General features: G+C 40.3%; 1 protein-coding gene across 1 annotated transcript; it reads right to left on the minus strand.

The window, feature by feature from the left end:
- Positions 1–962: 962 nt before the first annotated feature.
- angptl1b (angiopoietin like 1b) lies at positions 963–14,500 on the minus strand. Its single transcript, XM_042497794.2, has 5 exons — positions 14,240–14,500; positions 8,570–9,409; positions 6,049–6,242; positions 4,703–4,973; positions 963–3,199 (listed from the first exon to the last, which is right to left on the minus strand). Exons 2-5 carry the CDS (start codon positions 9,369–9,371, stop codon positions 3,012–3,014), a joined length of 1,455 nt encoding a protein of 484 aa, XP_042353728.1. The 5' UTR covers positions 9,372–9,409; positions 14,240–14,500; the 3' UTR covers positions 963–3,011.
- Positions 14,501–18,535: the final 4,035 nt, after the last annotated feature.

The raw sequence follows: 18,535 nt of genomic DNA on the forward strand, positions 1-18,535 counted from the left end.
CAACACACAGCCACGCACACTTAAAAGAGCTCTTATTATTGCTAAAGCCAATTATGCTTTCTTCTGATTCTGCATGACTCACACCCACAAGATAAGTTTGGAATGTGCATGTAATGTTAACACAGAGGAAAACTAACAAGTTGCCCACTAATTAGGACTTGGTAAACATTATAAATCAGCATGGCACTTGAAAGGAGATCCAAAAGAGCAAGAGTGTCCCCTGAAGTGACCCTGAACGTTCTCCATTTATTGACTGTTGGTTGTGTAATATTGGTCTGCCAACTATGTGACTCACTGGTTTCAGCTTTTATTGCCGTTTCATTTTAACATTAAAATGCTGTTTTATTAGATGCTGCTTTTTTACATGTTCATAAACATGCTTCCATGTCCAGCTGGATTTGACCAGTATCCCGGCTTTGTGTTTTGTTGCTTTATAGAAGTTTGTTAAACAAATGGGTGTGAGGGCAATTGTGGTCAATAGTATGAGCACAATATGAGGGTCTATTTTAGGCTCAGAAACCAAAGCCGCTTGGATACAGTGCCGTTGTTCAAAGCAGGCCCACCAGTTGAAATAAAAACACCCGGCTCCCCTCTCCTCTGGGATGGTTTCCCCATAAGGATGCTGCTTTCCTTCCATACCGGTGATTACAGAGTGCAGGCACCCGTGACTTTGTCAATGAAAGATATTTTGTGAAAACATACAGTTCAAGCACTTTTGTGTGGAAAGAATGTAAATTTCTCTGTATTTAAAAGGAAGAGGAGGGGAAAATAACTTGGAAATTTGGACCAGTTCCATCCCAGTTCATCCCACTCCCCTCCCTCCTTTCTCCGCTCTTTTTCTTTCTTCATCCTGTCTGGCTTTCAGCAATGTGTTTCTCGTTGTCTGTCTCGTTGCCTATAACTCTCAGCACACTTGGTCGGCATATTTTTCGTGCTCAAAAACCACTCAAAACAAAACGTAATTCAGGGTTGTTTTTTTTTCCTCCAACAATGCTCGTCTTTCCCAGCCATACTGAAATTTAATCAACAGCCAAACGAGAAAAACATATAACAGCAATTTCCATACGTGCAAGCACACTTTGTGAATGATTGTCATTTTATACAGTGGAGGAAATTAGGATCGTTTACGGTTCCCTCAGGACACCTGGCCCTTTTCACTGTTATGATAAGTTAATTGTACACATAAATTATCGTTTCTGGTCATATGCACTTTGACAAAGTACTTTAACATACAGTATTAAGGTCATTTTAAATGTAGGGAGGGAAAATAAAAGCAGTACTATTTTTGTGTAATCAAATGTACATAAAACATGTATTTACACCACCTGCCTTTTTCCAACTCCTAATGGCGTTCTGGAAGTGGACAAAGATTCTAAATAAATCTATAAATGTATTAACAAAACATATTTCCCCGCTCCCAGCAACTATAGCACAAGTTAAATACCATGTATGAACATTTCGCCCCACATGATTGTCTTGGCGAGGTAGGAAGAGCTGCATTTATCCTGTGATGCTAAAGCTTATGAATGAAATCAATACCATTAAAGTTCTGTCAGGATGTGGTGCTTCATCTCCATGGGGAGACCTGGTAATGAGGAAAACACTGCGGTCTCTTCATCACACAGACAGCCTGTATTATTTAGCTGCAACATTTTCTAAATTATTCTTAATGTCCCTTTACCATCATTACGTATTTGGTGGTTAAAGGAGCTTTATGGCTTACTTTAAATAGACATGTCCCCTCAATCCCTTTGATGCTGCATTTCCATTGCAAGGTATGGCATGGCTCAACTCAACTTGCTTTTTTGGGGGTTTTCCATTAGAAAAACTTGTGGATAACCTTTTCAGGGTGTACTGTGTCCCTTGCCTAATATCAGCTGGGATGGTCTCCACTTCCACGACTCTTTAGATGTTATAAGCGGTAACAGAAAATGGAAAAATGGTGGACAGTAACTGGTCTTTTTTTTGTACTATTTCAGTTAAGTTCAAAACAAGCTAAGGCAATACTAGATTGCGGAGTATGAACACTGCAGACCACTGATTAGTCGGAAAGAGTTGTCACTGGAATCATCACTTGTGAACCATAGGATATCCAGGAGAAAGCTACCGTCAATAATGACTGCAGTTTTTTTCATGCACTCAAGACAGACTTTAAAAAAACCACAAAACTATGTGCAGACATTCCTCTGTTTTGTTGCCGATGAAAGGATTCAGTGAGTGTTCGCTGAAGATGATGTTTGAAAACCTTACGTACAGCATTGGAGGCAGGACCTGGTTCATTCCAGTGAAAGTTGCTCAGTGGTGCATGAAGCTACAAAGCTTGATTTCTGCAGTATGAAATTGCCCGGATATACTACATTGTTGAAGAGCATATCAGAGACCTCAGCCAGCAAAGCAACTAACTTCAGGTTTAGTCCTCCACTAACTTGAATGTGGATAAAAAGGATTTAATTGTGCGCCTCTTCTAGACATTCAAAATGTTACCGGACCGGATAGATCAAATTCTGATAGTGAATCGACTAATTTCGCAGGGGCTGTGACGCTAAAAAAATGTACCAACTGATTTGCAGACACCTCTTTCCCAGTGGTAGTCTATGGAAAAAAGTGTTTTCGGGCTGAATGTCATCATGCGACAGACTGGACGTTGTAATTCCATGTTTGGCCACTATGTGACATTGGCTTCAAAAGCCAGCGTTGCTTGGTACTAGCCACACTGAAAAACAAAATAGGATAAGGAACCTGGTACTAAAAGTGAGTCGAGTTAAGCCGAATTGTGCAGTGGAAATGCAGCACATGTGTGCATTTATTATGATATAAAGAAAGCGATGTTCACGCAGAGTCCATGTCGGTTTGAGGAGGCAGTTCAAGTTGCTACTGATGGTTGGACCATCAGTGTAGTTCTTTTATCATGGATCAACCAGTTGCTGATGATCACATACAGTCAGAATGAGGTTCAAGTTTGCCTCGGCCTCCATAGCCGCCCCTAGACCAGCCTGGCTTACAGTACATCTTCAGTCTATGGGCCTGATCATCATACGCACAGCCTTCATAGAGTAGAAGCCTCCACCATAGTCGGCCCAGAAGATACCATCTTGGAATTTGCTGCGGTAGACTCCTCCAGTGTACCAGACACCGTTCAGATTGGCTTGGCCGCAAGCGTTGTACCACCAGCCTCCTTTATGGAAATGTGCACAGTTACCTGTTGTGGGGAAACAGGGAGAGAAACGATTAGCTCTGTAAAGAGAGTTAAATAATTCAAAGAAATCTATTTGGTGTGAAAACATCTGCACTTACACAGAATTCTTTAAAAAAAACATTTTGCCAAGACTCACTGGAAGCGAACATATTATGAGTCACTGCCTCTGCCACTCCTCACTTGTAGCTGTGAGCTTCCAGAGCTTGCCCCAATTGCAAAAAATTTAAAATTTTGTTATATTCCTTGCCTCCAAGATTATGTATACACATAAAAAGTTGTGCTGTCTGACACAAAGTCACATTAATGATTTGCACACTTTTAGTCGGTCATCACAACAATGTATTTTCTAATGGATGTGAGTGAATTGCTTCATGAGGCGTTGTGAGATTCCAGACAACAATTGGACTGATGCCACATTCATTTGGTCTTTGCATGTGGGTCTATCTGTGATCCAACAGTAACAAACAAAAAGAAAAGAGAGAAAAAAAGATTTGCTGTAGGGGGTGTGAAAACTTTAAAACTTAAAGGGGTAACTTGGATCTTTGAAGTGGGGTTGTATGAGTTATATATCCATAGTCAGTGTATTACATATAGTAGGCTAGATGTCAGTTGGCACACCCTGAGTTTGGAGAAGCAGACAGAAGTTCAACACTGAAGCTAACGTGGATGGGGGCAACATCAATACGTATTTAAGCCACCTAATAAATATTAGTTTAATTGTATGATATATTTACAATATTTTCACAGCTTTATCTTGCCATCAGACAGTGATTTCCAACGGGGAAATGAAACTTTTGTGTTACTATCTTTTCAAAGCCAAACTCCAGTGAGAAAAATAGTAATTAAAGCATAAAGGTTGCTGGTATACTGCTGCCTTAATTGGTTAGTTAGTATGTGTTATTGTTTGACTTTGGCATTTTAAAGGGGTTACTTTCACTAAAGTCATGCAATAACAGAAACTGATTGAGGCAGCAGTAGACCAGCAACTCCTGCGTTCAGTGAGGCAAAATGACTATTTTTGTCAATGGAGTATGGTGCCTTTGACAAGAGCGAAGAGGGAAGAACTGAAGCTTCTGGCTATCTGCATCAAGAAAAGGTTGTGAAAATATTCTTATGATTTGCATGAACTTAATGTAAGTGTGTATGTAGTGTACACTATACTGGTGAATATATGTTTTATTGCTGCTCAAATCCGTATATGTACATTGTTAAGCTTCCACGTTGTCCCTCCTGCTGCTTCTCTAAACTGGAAGCATGCTGGCTGCCATCCACTGTATGTAATCCACTGACTATGGATAAGCACCTTATACAAGCCCACTTGAAAAGACCCAAACTCTCCCTTAAATATCTCAAACCCACTTACATTGCTGGTAAAACCTTCAAATTCCAGTGTCATAATATTAAAAGAGAAGCTTGAAATTTCTGTAAAAAATGCTGCACTTGGATAGACTTTTACATAGACTATGTACTACTACAAGAGCACAAAGGGACCCCATGTTCATCTACCTGAAAAGGCATCCTTGTCTCTATCCAGAGTAGTGAATTGTTTGCCGTTGTGGCTGCTCAGGGAGTCCCCGGCGTTGCCCTGGTAGGTGCCCAGGCGCAGGCGGTAAGCCTCGCTCTCAGGTTCTAGATGGAAGCTGCTGTACTGAGCGTACACCTTCTTGTCCATCCAGTCCTCCAGCTCCACCAGCAGCTTGTAGTCTCCCTGCCTCCCCAGCTTATAGATGCCTTCCAGACCAAGCCAATATTCCCCGTCTATGTTGCCAAAGCCGCTCTGAGTCAAAGGAAGATTAAAAGGAAGGTTAAAGGGAGAGTACAAAAAATAATGAGCGTTGTTTTTGATGTGGTAGACTGAGGAGTTTAGAAACATGAGAATTGTTTGGGAATATAAAACCCCCTTGTGGTGAGTGTCTTAACAGAACAAATGAGAATTTTCTTTTTGATGACATTCTGGATCTGTATTTAACTACAAAACATCAAAAGAAAGAAGCTGTGCCGAAGAGTGCCAACCTGTCTTTGAAAATCCTAACAAAGACATGTTGTAGAGTGTATGCAGGAAAATAAGCATCCATCTTCAGAACGCTACTTCGTCACTCAAACCCCACTTGGATCACAGCTAATGGCGAAACTGGCCTGGGCGCTTGTGTTGAATAACCGCGAGCAATCTGTGTCTGGCCATGTGCCTCCAGAACACTTCACTTGGTAGAGAAGGTTGAGGTTTGTGATTGTGGATTAGCTGGGTGAGCCAGCAGATGATGAATGATGTAGGGTTTCAGTCCAGGGCCTCCTCTCCGCTGCTGTGTGTGTGTGTGTGTATATGTACATGTGGTGGCTTTGTGGGAGAGCGCAGAGGCAAATCAATGTTGAAGAGAGCAATTTAGCTTACAGTTACACATGCACAACCCTGGCCGGGCAGACTGGAACACTGGATTGGCGAAGCTGCCAGCAGCGATATACTCCATCTCATTCTCACAGAGCTTTGATGAGAGGGTCTATATGGTGTGGTGCAATAAGCCAACCAGCCATCCGTCCAGGAAGGCACCATAGTAGTAGCGGTTTTGGAAAGAAACGGCTGCAGATTGAGCTGTGGAACATACCTAGAGGGCTGTCTAATATTTCATAATGGGAATCTCAAACTAAATGACCTCGGATGAATAGTGCTGCTGACGAGGCGTTATATTTCACACTAAGTGAAAACACAAGGATCCTGGCTCAGTAGTCCCAAAGACCCCAGATGGTCCCTCTAGATGGGTCATATAGCGGCACCCCTGTTGTCTCTGGATGACCCAGATATTCATGTTAGAGAAAAATAAGACAGGCAGGGCAGAGGAAGTGTCACATGTCATCACCTTGTAGTTATCCCAGTTCCTGAAGAAGTTGACGGATCCATCTCTCCTGCTCTGGATAACAGTCCAGCCCCCGTTGTCTATATCCTGTTCACACCAGGCCTGCACTGGCCTCTCTGCTTCGTCAGGTTTGATCAGGTACATGCCACTGGTGCTGTGGCCGGCTTCCTGCGCTGCGAGACAGTCCCTGAATGGGCCTGAAGGAAAGAATAACAAGAGAGGCAGGCAGGTGGGAGGAGTGTGTAACAGCAAATTGTTGTAAACTCTTAACTTGAGGTGCTTTCTTTAAGATAATAAATGCCAGCCCGAGCCCCAAACGAAATAATAAAAGTCTGTGTCGACAATCTATGTTTGGGCTCTTGATGCATTTCATTTTAACTGGAAAGTCTGAAATTTCAGCTGGAACCTCCCCCGATGATATATTTCCACTCAGAAAGTCGGAAAAATCTCCAAAACCCTGACCTCAAAATCAAATATGGCTGCTCCGTACATCAACAATAGCTGTATTGTTGATGTAGACTGTTTAGTAGCACTTCTCATTTGTGACCAAGTGGTAACCTCCAGGGCTGAAAATGAAACCAATGCAAAAGTGCCAAAAATTGCAGTTCCTTGAATGGCCACTTGAGGCAGGCTCCAGAAGTCAGTCAATCCCCACAGACCCACATGTTAAAATGTCCAACTTTACAGCAGAAATAAACATGTTTACAGCCTGTTACAAAATCAGTTTTGGTCCCTATAGCTTATTTCCCACTTCATGACAACTGTACGGGGGTGAATTTTTATATAAGGCCTGTTCCAACGTAGGTGCTGTCTGTTGTCTCTTGCGCGGCGACAGCTTTGGTTAGGTAACGTAACATGCGCAACAGTAGCTGTCACTATTTCAGTGTTTTTTCAGTTCATTGAAAGTCAAATGTAACATTCATTTCCTAAAAAAAGTTGTGTTCAGTGTTTAAATGCTAAATTCTATGCTAAATGGGTGAGGTCACAGTGGTTACGCTCATTATTTTATACAGTTTATGTTTATTTCTCATTAAATTAGCCAAACACACAGTACTGTCCAATCTGTGGACATTCTTCTGTGTTAATACATGTAAAATAGCCTACCATGCAATGCATTGTTATCAACTGATTTTGCTAACAATGAGTAACCTGCTTAGAACCAGTAGGTCTTGGTTTTCTGACTTGTCACTCAGGTGTGACATCATTCCCAACTCTGCCATTTATAGGGTATAACAATTTCAGTTACTGACTTATTTGAGCATCAATTCCAATTACAGGATAAAAGTTGGAAAAAGATGGTAATTAGCTTTAGCTAAGGCAAGCTATGACTTCCTTCCAGTTAGCCTTGCTAGAGTGCAGGGTTTCACGTGTTTCATACTTCCTAAAAAACATGTTTTTTTTCCCCCAAAAATGATACATTTCTACGACATCAACAATTTATATAAGTAAACATATAATAAAATTATATGATTTTGATCTTTTAGATCTGACCAAGTACATAGTTAATACATTTTAGATTTGAAGGGCAAATTTAGCAACTTTTGGTTCTAGAGAACTGAGACAAAGAAGGCTATGGTAAGAGGAGAAGGCACTGAAGTCAGAGCGCTGAATAAGTAGGGAAAAACAGTAAACAAGAGCAAAATCACACAAGGACACAGAGTAATGCAAAACACATTTATCTGAGTCTGCAAAGATGTTTACTATGTCCTCCCAGAACAGCAGAGAAGTATATGGGAAATTAAGTCACTTTAATAAGAAAATACGTGCTTTCATTTGAGGTAAAAAAAAATACCCCAAATAGGTGTGTTGTTAACCTCAATGTGTAAGTGGCTAACATTTGCCTTTTTTTGAGGTAATTTAACATTCTCATGACATGTTTAATTGATAGCACATGTAGCAGTCAGTTTATTTAAAGGGTGAGTAACCCTCTCCAAGCTAATAATATAACAATAATAATGTAAAGTTATGGTCTAGGCACTTCAAGAAATGTACCAGAAGTGCCTCTACTTCGTGGTTTGCAGGAGCCTATCATGCCAGCCTGGGTTTTGTCTACGTCTCACATGCAATGGAACAGTCTTGTAAGGGATCATTTTCATACACAGCTGCACCGAAATCCTACACACTTTATTATTCTTGGGCGAGGGCAATCTAAATGTGTCAGGAATTTCTGTTGATGAGCAAAATCGCACTGGTTGGGTCTTTCTTTGCTTTGCTTTAAGTCCCCTGCCTCAATCGAGACGTTACAACATTTTTATTTCCATCCTGGTTTGTGTTCTTTCTGCTGAGAAGGGAGCAGGGTTCCAGCTGAATTTGCAAATCTTTAACCTTTAAAATGAGGCCACAGGCCCACCTGCAGCTATATTCAAAGTCAGTGATTATTATTTTGCTATGGTTGGCCTGTAAAGCCATGACTGCTATGAATTTTTGCCATGGCTGTTTTGGATTTTGTGACTGACTGAATGAATGAATAATAATAATAATTAATAACAATAATAATTCATGGATGGATGGATTTCTCACTCACCTTCAGCACTGAAGTTTCTATGTGGAGGTTTCTGAGCTTCCAGGGTGCCACTTGTGGGTGACGGCCCAGAGCGAGAGCCCCTTTCTCGGGCAAAGCCTCGGGTGTTATCCCTCTGGATCTCATTGGTGAATCGTGGCACGTTAACAGGAATGTTCTCAGGCACCACCTGCACAAGTGGAGGTCCAATGTGTGACTGGTCATGCCTGCGGCTGTACACCTGCATACAACGCTCCTCCAGCGCTCCAATCAGCACTGACTGGTTGTTTACCACTGCAGACAGGGCTGAGTATTTGGCCTCCAGTTCCCTGTACCGGGATGCCAGGCGCAGTGACTCAGTAGTGGCATTAAGGATGCGTGTCTCCAGCTGCGCCAGCTCCAGAGAGTTATCCCTCTTCCTGATGATTTCGTGCAGCAGCTGCATGTAGAGCTGGGTCACTCTGGAGTTCATGTTCCTGCTCTCTTTCCTTAACAGCTTCATCTCATTCACCAAGTTGCCGTCCACATCCACCACCAGCTTCAAAGTCTCCATCTCCCTACGCTGCTTCGATAAGAGGTCGCGCACTGCAGCCACATCCAGGCGTGTCACCCGGTCCTTGTCGGTTGAGTAGCCACGGGCGGCACAGATGGGTCCTGTGATCTTCTGCTCAGGGACCAGAAAGGTGTAGGAGCACTTCTTGCTTTCTCCATTGGCCTCTGGAGCCCTTCGTATCCGAGAGAGGATGGGGTGCTTTGTGAGGGCTTGGCTATTGCTCCACAAAGACAGACCAAAAACAAGAAATACGCTCCATGCTCCAGGTCCCATGGTACCTCCTCTTTTTAATCACCAAACAAGCTAAAGATCTATAGCAAGGGAAGAGAAGTGCAGACCGTTGTACTTGGTGTTATTTAGTTTTACGCTCATTGTCAATACATTCCATATGAAGACAAAACCGACGACGCATTTCTCAATACTTTCCAACCTCCCCATCCTGGCTTTTAGCACTCAGCCCAAGCTAATTTGTCAGCACAAGATATTTTGTCATGAAATTTGTTACACACCTTCATGTTGGCCTTAGAATAAACTGTCATCACTTTAATGATTACCTGACTTTTCAACTTGTGCCATCATCAGGTCAGTTATGTTTGGAACCAGTGGATGAACATTATACCTGCTGAACATCAGCATGTTTACATTGCCATTGTGAGCAGGGGGTGACCATAGACTGTATATAAAGATATGTACAGTTTATATACAGTCTATGGTGCTGACATAAAGCCTCAAAGCAGATCCTTAATTTTTGTTTTTAAAAAAAAGCACTTCCCTTAAACAGCTGGTCACTGCAGTTTTCAGCAAATATTCCTCAAAGAGAAGTAAACTGTACATTTGTTGAGGACTGTTTTTAGCCACACATGAATATACATTTGGTGGGTAGGAGTGCTGACAGCACTAAAACTTCACTTCAGTGTCCATGATTATCATAAGGAAGATATAGTGGGGTCGCTGATAAGGGTGTCAGTAGTTCTTAGACAACAGTGGAGGTATGACACAGAGGATTGTGCAAAATCAAGCTTTGGCAACATGAATGATAAATTAATTGGTGGCAGTGGTCATTGGATCTGTTGGCCATAAAAGAAAATATAGAATATCCCTTTGGTCCAAGTATTCATGATGAGGTTTTCTTTTTGTTACCACTCATTTTCTACTTCTGTACAATTTCCTACCAGGTGTTTTCTTTTCTCCTTTAATCCAATCTAATCCAATTCACTGCGCTTCTGTTGGCATGATAGCCTACAGGAGAGAGCCTCCTATCAAGAGTCTTGCTTAATTATGAAGTAATTGAGCATTAAAATGTAAAAGGGAAAACTTGCAGTGGAGTGTGACAGAGACACAGCTGGTTTCTCGTATCAACTCAGTCCTGCCTTTGGCAAGATGTGTCTTCTGGTTCGCTTGTGGTGGAGTAAGAGCAGTGCCACCCACCCACCACAAATCTGTTATCGTAACTTGGATTTTCAATACATTCCCTCATGGGTTCTCTTTCATTACAGCTCTCACCACATCTGTATCAGGTGTCTGGGTGTAGGCAAGTGCTGGGATCTGTTTTTCATATTTCTAGAGCTCCTGCCTCTCATGAACCATTCATATTGCCTTTCATTGTACCTGCACCAGCTTGCAGGGAGCATTAGCATTTTAAAAACCTCTCAGTCTGACAAGAGATTTAACTGAAAATGAAAATATTTTGTAGAAAATTGAGTTAATGTGGCCATGAATGACAGTGAATATATCACTTTAATGGGATAGCATTGGCTGCCAGTATTCATGAGGTGTAGAACTGCGTGTATCGGTAATGAGAAAAATGCTAGAAGTCAGCAGGTGGTTATGATTGGGCCTCACTGACTCATTTCAACTTCCGCCATTTCTGCCTGGCTGGTTCAGACAGATAAATTGGAATTTGGTGAGGAATAAAAGAAATTGATGTGTTTGAGGAGCAGCAGGGGGAGCAGGATTCCCTGATTTATGAGTAATGTTTTCTGGAATCTGTTTTTGGGAGGAAAGCTTGTGTTTTGATCTTATTGGTTTTGACAGCACGACGAATGGAGCAGGGGAGGGTGATGTTCAAAAAATGCATGCTAAGTGAAAGATCCCTCCCTCTGTATTCAATAGCAAGGCTTGGCTCTGGAAGTGGAGCTAATGGTGAGCCAACTTTGGGCTGATTTATGGCCAAATCCAACCAGAAGGCAGTCTGGTGGATATGGCCAAGGAGGTTAAGTAACCTTCATCCAACACCTCTGACAGGCACACACCCGCTTCATATCAGAGCTCATCAAAATAAATCTGCTGAGGATTTTAACAGATGCCAAAGAAGTGGAATTAGATGAGTCCAAGACAGAGACAGCAGGGGCTTTGAATCATTTCTGTGGTCTCCTCTTGATGTTTAGCTACACTGAAGAGTCCTGACCACAGTTAATGGGACAGATCCCAGAGCATTACCTAAGCTCAAACTGCTGCTGTAGCAGAATAGTGCCCTTTTATCATTGTCATCGGAAAAAAAATATAACATTAAGTTTTTGTGTGTTTCATAAAGCACACAAATGCCATTTCTTGAAAGAAAGAAAAGCCCAGTTCCCAGAAGAAAATGTTTGCAGTGTATGTTTCTGCAAATCACGAATATGCTACATTTGTACATTTCATACATACCATATCAACATTTCTAAAGTGACATGGTGTATGAGCTGGCTTTTATTTTTGGCAGTTGGGGATGGTGCATGGCGTGACACCTAGATAAGATGCCTGCCAAGACCGACCAAAATGGTTGTTTTTAAGCAAGTCATTGTTACATTTCCAGCAGCTTTTTGGAACCTAAACTTGGGTGTTTTTTAGCCACCCATCACTGTGTTTCCAGAAAGAATAGTGCCAACACTTTCTTGCCAGGATAATACCATGTTTCTTGTTGGGATAGTTCATTGTTTTTTTTTTTAGCCAAGACAATGCTGGGTTTCCTGTTAGAATAGTGCTAAGAAAAGCAGTTGTTTTTCAGACATTGCTGTGTTTCTTACTGGGATAGTGCTATAAAAAACGACATTGTGTTTCCTGTTGGAGTAGTACCACGAAAAACATTTTTTTTGTTTGATTTTTTTAAACAGGGCATTGCTGTGTTTATTGCTGAGAAATCGCCTGGAAAAACGTTCTTTTCTACCAAGACAATTCTGCAGTTCCTGCCGGGCTAATGCCACGAAAAACGGTTGTTTCTTACCAAGACACTGTGTTTGCTGCCAGGATAGTGCCACAAAAGCCACTGCTTTTTATCAAGACATTGCTGTGTAACCTGCTTGGATTCTGACACAATAAACAGTTGTTTTTAACCAAGACAACAGTGCATTTTCTGCTAGGATAGTGCCACAAAAAACAACCTTTTTTTTTTTTATACCATGACATTGCTGTGTTTCAGATGGGATTGTGCCACCAACACCAAAAGCATTTTTTTTCCTAATCATAACCACATGTTTTTTTGTGCCTAAACTTAACCACACGTTAACCACAATGTTGTTAAGATGTAAGTTTCAATGTGTCTGTTACATAATAATGTACAAATGTGACATATCCGTGGTTTGCAGAAACTTATAATGCCAACATTTATTCTGGCGATTGGGTTGGAAATAAAGTATCTGAGCCAACATTCATTTTGAATAACTTAAAATTTCAGAAGCATGAGAAATTGCCCCAAAGCCTGTACTTGAGCTTTAAAATATGGAATAAGCTGCAGTTTGTTTTGTAATAGATCATAAACCATCTAAAGTCAAAGGAAAAGGCACTTTCAGGAAAACGGGCCATGTGTCAGGGCTCAGAAACACCTTGGCACTGTCAGTTGGTTATTATTACCCGGGGAGTACTTTTTCCTGTCTTTCCGTAATCACAGGTCATCCCCTTCAATAGCTCCATCTCAGCAATTGGCCCGTCTGCACGTCTCCAACCCCACAATATGAATCTCTCAGGCCTCGGCCTGACAGGAGTGACAGTGTTTACACAGAGGCTCCTCAGCCAGGGCTGTGAATCTCATCGGCAGTTACTTATTACCACCAGGTCTCTCTCTGTCGTTCGCACCCTGCTGGTCTTCATCAAGTCAGCCGCAGCAGCCATGTTTTTTTTTTTTTATTATTAAAGGTGGATTTTCTCCTGCTTCTCACTTAGAAACAGACTTGACCAGATCCAGCCACCTCATCTTTATTAATGCAATCCCTCTTAACCAGACAGGTCAAACTTTGCGGTGCCTGGTTTTCCCAGCCCAGAGGAACATGAGGACACACTACCATTCGGCCCACTAAGTGGTAGCACTGAGCTCTGTCTACTGGTGAGCTCCCCAATTAAAAGATTTTATCTCACACTAAATCCCTCAAATCCTCCACATTTGCATCCTGTTATTTCTCTCCAACTTTGTTTCAACACACACCATGTATATACTGCATATCAGGAAGGTTTCCAGCGTGACTTTGTTGTGGCTTGTTGCTCTGGGCTAGCAGATTTTAAGGACCGTGCCAATTAGCCCACAACTTATTCTGATGGTGCCACTGATTAGGTCCGTCTGCCGAGGGGACAACGTGATGCATGAACTTTATACTGCATGGTTAATATGATCATGGGCTTCTATCACATATGGAATTTAAAAACAAATATAAATTACTTGAAAATGCAAAAGTTTAATTAAATTGAGCATTTTATAGTCAATCCACAGTTTTTATGATAAATCAAAGCAGTAGTTCCCAACTGGTCCAGTCCAGATTTCTCATTAGTTCAAGGTCCAAACACTCCAAATTACCAAATATTTAAGTTTATTTTTTTAAAAAAAAAAATCTAAACAAGATGTTGGGCTAGAACACAAAGCAATAAACCATACTGCAAGGATAAACAGACATGCCATTTTATAATAAAAGCTCTGTGCTGGAAACTCATTGTACTTAAAAAAAAAAACGTTTTTACAAACTTGACATGTTCATGAGTCACCTACGGTCCAATCAGAATGGATCCCTGACCCACTTTTGGACAGGGAACCACTGTTACGCAAAATTTAATTGTTCTACATTAACTTTTTATGTGTAAATTGGCATTTTTCGTGATGACTGGGAAAATCTAAAGTGTCAGCAGTTTTAAAACTTTTCCAAAGAAAAAAAAATCACATAAAAATTCAAAAATCTTACCTGTGTCAGTGAGTTCAGTCAGCGGTCCAGGAGGTGCAGGTAAGACCCAGCTTGGTGCCTCAGTTGTGTTTTCTACACAGGTTCATGCTTTCCATTCTGCTCCTCTCACTCTCCCTTTGCTCTCATTGAAGGCCTGCAGGCAGCTATGGCACACACAAACACCGTCCACTAGGAGAACAGTAGAGGGTGGTCCATGCAGAAAGAGGGAGGCTGATGGTGTGATTTTCTCTGTAGTTTGCGCAGAGAGGGACGGCTTGGCCCTGCCTTCCTCCTCTGATGTTGCAAAAAGTTTTGGGAAGAAAAGAAAGACTCCTCCTAATGTAAGGTTTCACCAGAAATGAAAAACTACACCGTAAAATCTGGCAAGTTGATTTTACAAAAAAAAGAGGAAACCAATTGCCTTGAAAAATGTAATTAAATTGAACTACTTATCTTTACATCTAATTGTTAAGTTCACCTAAAATGTAGTTATATTTGCTTAATTTTGTGAAGTTGTTGCATCTTAAAAATGACAAGTTTAATCAAATTAATCTGTCTAAGTTTGAGCCACTTCAGTAAACCAAGTTTATATCTGTATTTTGCTGGTTGAAAACTAGCTGGTCATATTTGTATTTTCTTAAACATGTTAAAAAAACAGAACTTGCAGATCTCCTTACTTCATCATTGGCAAAATCCTCTTTGTGATGATCAAGTTAAGTCAGATTAACAAGGTGATTTCAATTGTCATTTTTCTGTTGCAATAACACAAAATTATGTGAATACAGATACATTTTTAGTAAAAAACAATTAGGTATAAAGTAAACATGAATTAAGATTATTGGTTATATTTACTTGACTTTTTAAAGGCAATCGGTGTCTAGGATCATTTTAAGTGGGGTCAACTTGTTAGATTTTTACAGTGGATGAATCAGATTGGCTTTGAGTCAGCAGGAGTGGTGAAGGCACTGAAAATCAGTCAAGCTGTCATCATGTAATTCTCAGAAGGTCTTGTTTACAATGTTATATTGTCTCCCACGCATGAAATTTGTCTGTCAGACTTGCAGAAGTCGTACATGAACTCACTTTTTCTTCCTTTCGCACACACATCTGTCAGCTTCATTCAATTTCTCATAGTCTACTTACTCCACCAAAAGCTGTTTCCCATCAGCTCTAATCTAATGACTGAGTGATTCTGGACCATCCAGTAGCTTTGGCATATTAAATAGAGAGGTCTGTTTTTGGATGTGAGCATTTCTCTTGTGTTTGCACCGTATATGGGATGTCTCTTGTGGCAATCCAAGAGCTATTGGCAGCTGTGTTTATTTGGTTATGAGGACAATAAGCAGAGGGCTTTGCAGACAAAAAAAGAACGCCCCTCAGCTAAATGTTTGGGATTGAGGAGGAAGCACAGGCTTTGATGCATGGGGATTCTCTGCGTGGGGAGACATACTTTGGCGTGTGGGTGGACAGATTTGCTCATGAGCAATCAATGCAGGACATTCATAATGTAGGAGTGTATGTGTGTGTGGGTGCTTGCATCTGACCTGTACATGTATGAGAACATATGTTTTGCGTGATTGAGGGTCTCACTGGTGGTCGGTTGTATATAATAGAGGTTGACCAATTTAAATAAATTATATATAGAGGAACATATGTTTGGGGGAGGCTGGTACTGAAAGAAGCTAAAAAATACATTTTAAGCTAATTCGAACCATGCCTGAAAATCATTATCTGTATCTGCACCTCCTTTACCCACTCTTGGAAGTCTAGATCATTTTTCCCCAACCTGGGGGTCTGGCCCATCCAGGAATCCCAAGATAAATCTGAGGGTTCCAAGGGGATGAGAGGGATACGAAAGCAAAATCTCTCTTCGGTGAAACTTCTTACAATTTATGCACACACAAGAGAATAGAGAGGCAAAGTCCCTCCTCTTTCGGTGTCCCCATGGGACCTTATTATGGGAAAAATATATGGTGACATATATGATATATTGAGATGAATAATTATTCATCAATTATTCAGTATGAGCTACACATATGATCTTTGTCACTTAGAAAAATAATTTTGCAAGTCAAGAAAGTTACTGTTTATAGTAGTGCCATTTAGTTTTGTGTGAAACTGCTCAATGAACTGGCTACAGCTCTTGTCTAGCATGATACACATCACCAATACAAGCACAAGCATCTTACCTGATGGGTTTTATCCAGTGACTCCAGGTCTTCTTATCAGCTGTGAAGTAAAACAACAAGCAAGACTTGTTGCTCATGTGAGTACATACTGATACGAAACACACAGGTATTGTAGCCTCAGTGAGAAAGAAAGTTATGATGTCACGTAAAAGTGCTGGATGTATGCTAATTCATAATAAAGTGTCGGTATTTGACGACTGGGATATGACTCCAGAGTTACATACAGCACCTTCAAAGGAGCAGTGTGTAGGATTTAGTGGTATCTAGCTGTGAGAAAGATTGCAACCTGCTGAAACGTCTTCATTGTAGCATGCATCAACTCAGGATTCCTTCAGTGTTTATTGTTCAGGAGGTTTTTACCTGGAGCTCAATTACTCACAGTGATTTAAACTGGTAAAAACACTGAGTAAAGTGATGTAAGTGAAAAAAAATAAGGCCATGGCCATATCTAGAGCCAGAGTTTAGTTTGTCGGTTCTGGGCCACTGTAGAAACATGGTGGTCTACTTGGAGGACAGCTAACCCTAGATAAAAATGGCTCATTCTTAGTATACAAAAATACAACAATTCTTATTTGCAGGTAATTATACACTAAAGAAAACATATATTATATGTTATTGTGTTTTATTCAATTTCTGCCAATATGTACTTAGTAGTCTTTCTAATTAAGTATTTTTACAGTCTTATACTAAAATCTTATGGCAAACGATTACTTTCTTGACTTGCTAAATCATCTTTTAAACTGACAAACTACAGGTGTAATGGCATGGCATGATTCAAACTGATCAAAACCATTCTTTATTTGTCTCTCACCACTAACTACCATACGTATTTGTCCCATGGTGGTCCACCAGAAGGGAAGGGACTTTGCCTTCTCATAGTGGACAAATTTGTGCTGATTGTGTGTCTTTTAAAACCTCATTATAACAGGACTATGCTTTATCTCTGCCCAAATGTCACATTAGATGGATATTTCACAAAGGCAAGATACTTCTCCACCACATATAAGTGTACAAAGATGAGGTGCCCCACTTTTGATCCCCCTTTCCTTAAAAAGTCTCTATACATCCCTGCTGATTTTTTCCTTTTTTTTGCATGTACGTATTGGACTTTGGGTCTTTGTATTTAGTAATTAATTATGTAGTATTGAAACTTCACATTTCAATATAACTAACACTAGCTGTTAATGTATCTCTCTCTCTCTCTCTCTCTCTCTCTCTGAGCCCCTCCTTGTGGCAAAATGAGTTTATTACCACCTTCATCTTCACAGATGTTGTAGGTCCACTGCTTTAATCCTAAACAGAACCGCTACCTGTTTGCCGAGGTGAAAGAAGTGATTACCTCCTTTACTCAAATAAAATAAATAATATCATACCCTGTACAAACTCCATGACAAGTTAAGTCCTGCATTCAAACCATTACCTAAGTAAAAGTATGTGCATATTATCAGCCCTGTGAGAACCATCTCTAAAAATTCAACTTTTTATGGTGTCAGAAAAATAGCCCCGTTTTTGAGACTTTGTGACGATGCATTTTCTAGCTGATCCAAGAGGATTTCCAGTAGTTTATTTAATTTAAGAAGAGGAAGAAGAGGATTTCTCTAAACCCTTAATCCTTAAGTTTATCAGAAGAATTCAAATAAAAAAATAATCAAATTTGGAGACAGACTACATTGTTTTTGCTGGACAGGAAGGATATGAAACCTTGATGTATTTGTGTTGTACATGAGTGTTTCCATTTTGTACTTGTTAATACTTTTACTCAACTACGTCTCAGAGTGAAATATTGTTCTTTTTACTCCATCATATTTAGCTGACATAAGTAACTTTGCACATTCAGATTATTAAAACAAAAATATAAATCAACTAATAAATTATGATCTATTATTAAACAACCAAGTAAAATGAGCTTCACCTTAAGCATCAGCATCATTAGTGCTGAATATGTTGTTGCATCAATAATTAGAATCATATAAATATAACATGCATTATTCTGAAATTGGCTATTCTGTATGCAGTATATACATTTTGTATATATTTTGATGTTAATAGGCGTGTACTTTTACTAGGGTAAGGTTTTTGAATGCAAAACTTTTAATCGTAACAAAGTTGCCTATTTCTACACTGTAGT

The sequence above is a fragment of the Plectropomus leopardus genome, chromosome 12 (assembly GCF_026936395.1).
Source record: "Plectropomus leopardus strain MGB_pleo_1.0 chromosome 12, ASM2693639v1, whole genome shotgun sequence".
NCBI classification, from domain to species: domain Eukaryota; kingdom Metazoa; phylum Chordata; class Actinopteri; order Perciformes; family Serranidae; genus Plectropomus; species Plectropomus leopardus.

Coding starts and splice junctions, on each gene's coding strand:
- angptl1b (XM_042497794.2), bottom strand. CDS start 9,371: ATGGGACCTGGAGCATGGAGCGTATTTCTTGTTTTTGGTCTGTCTTTG. Junction 4,974..6,048: donor GGAACTGGGATAACTACAAG/GTGATGACATGT, acceptor CCTTTGACTCAG/AGCGGCTTTGGCAACATAGA. Junction 3,200..4,702: donor AGACAAGGATGCCTTTTCAG/GTAGATGAACAT, acceptor TCCCCACAACAG/GTAACTGTGCACATTTCCAT.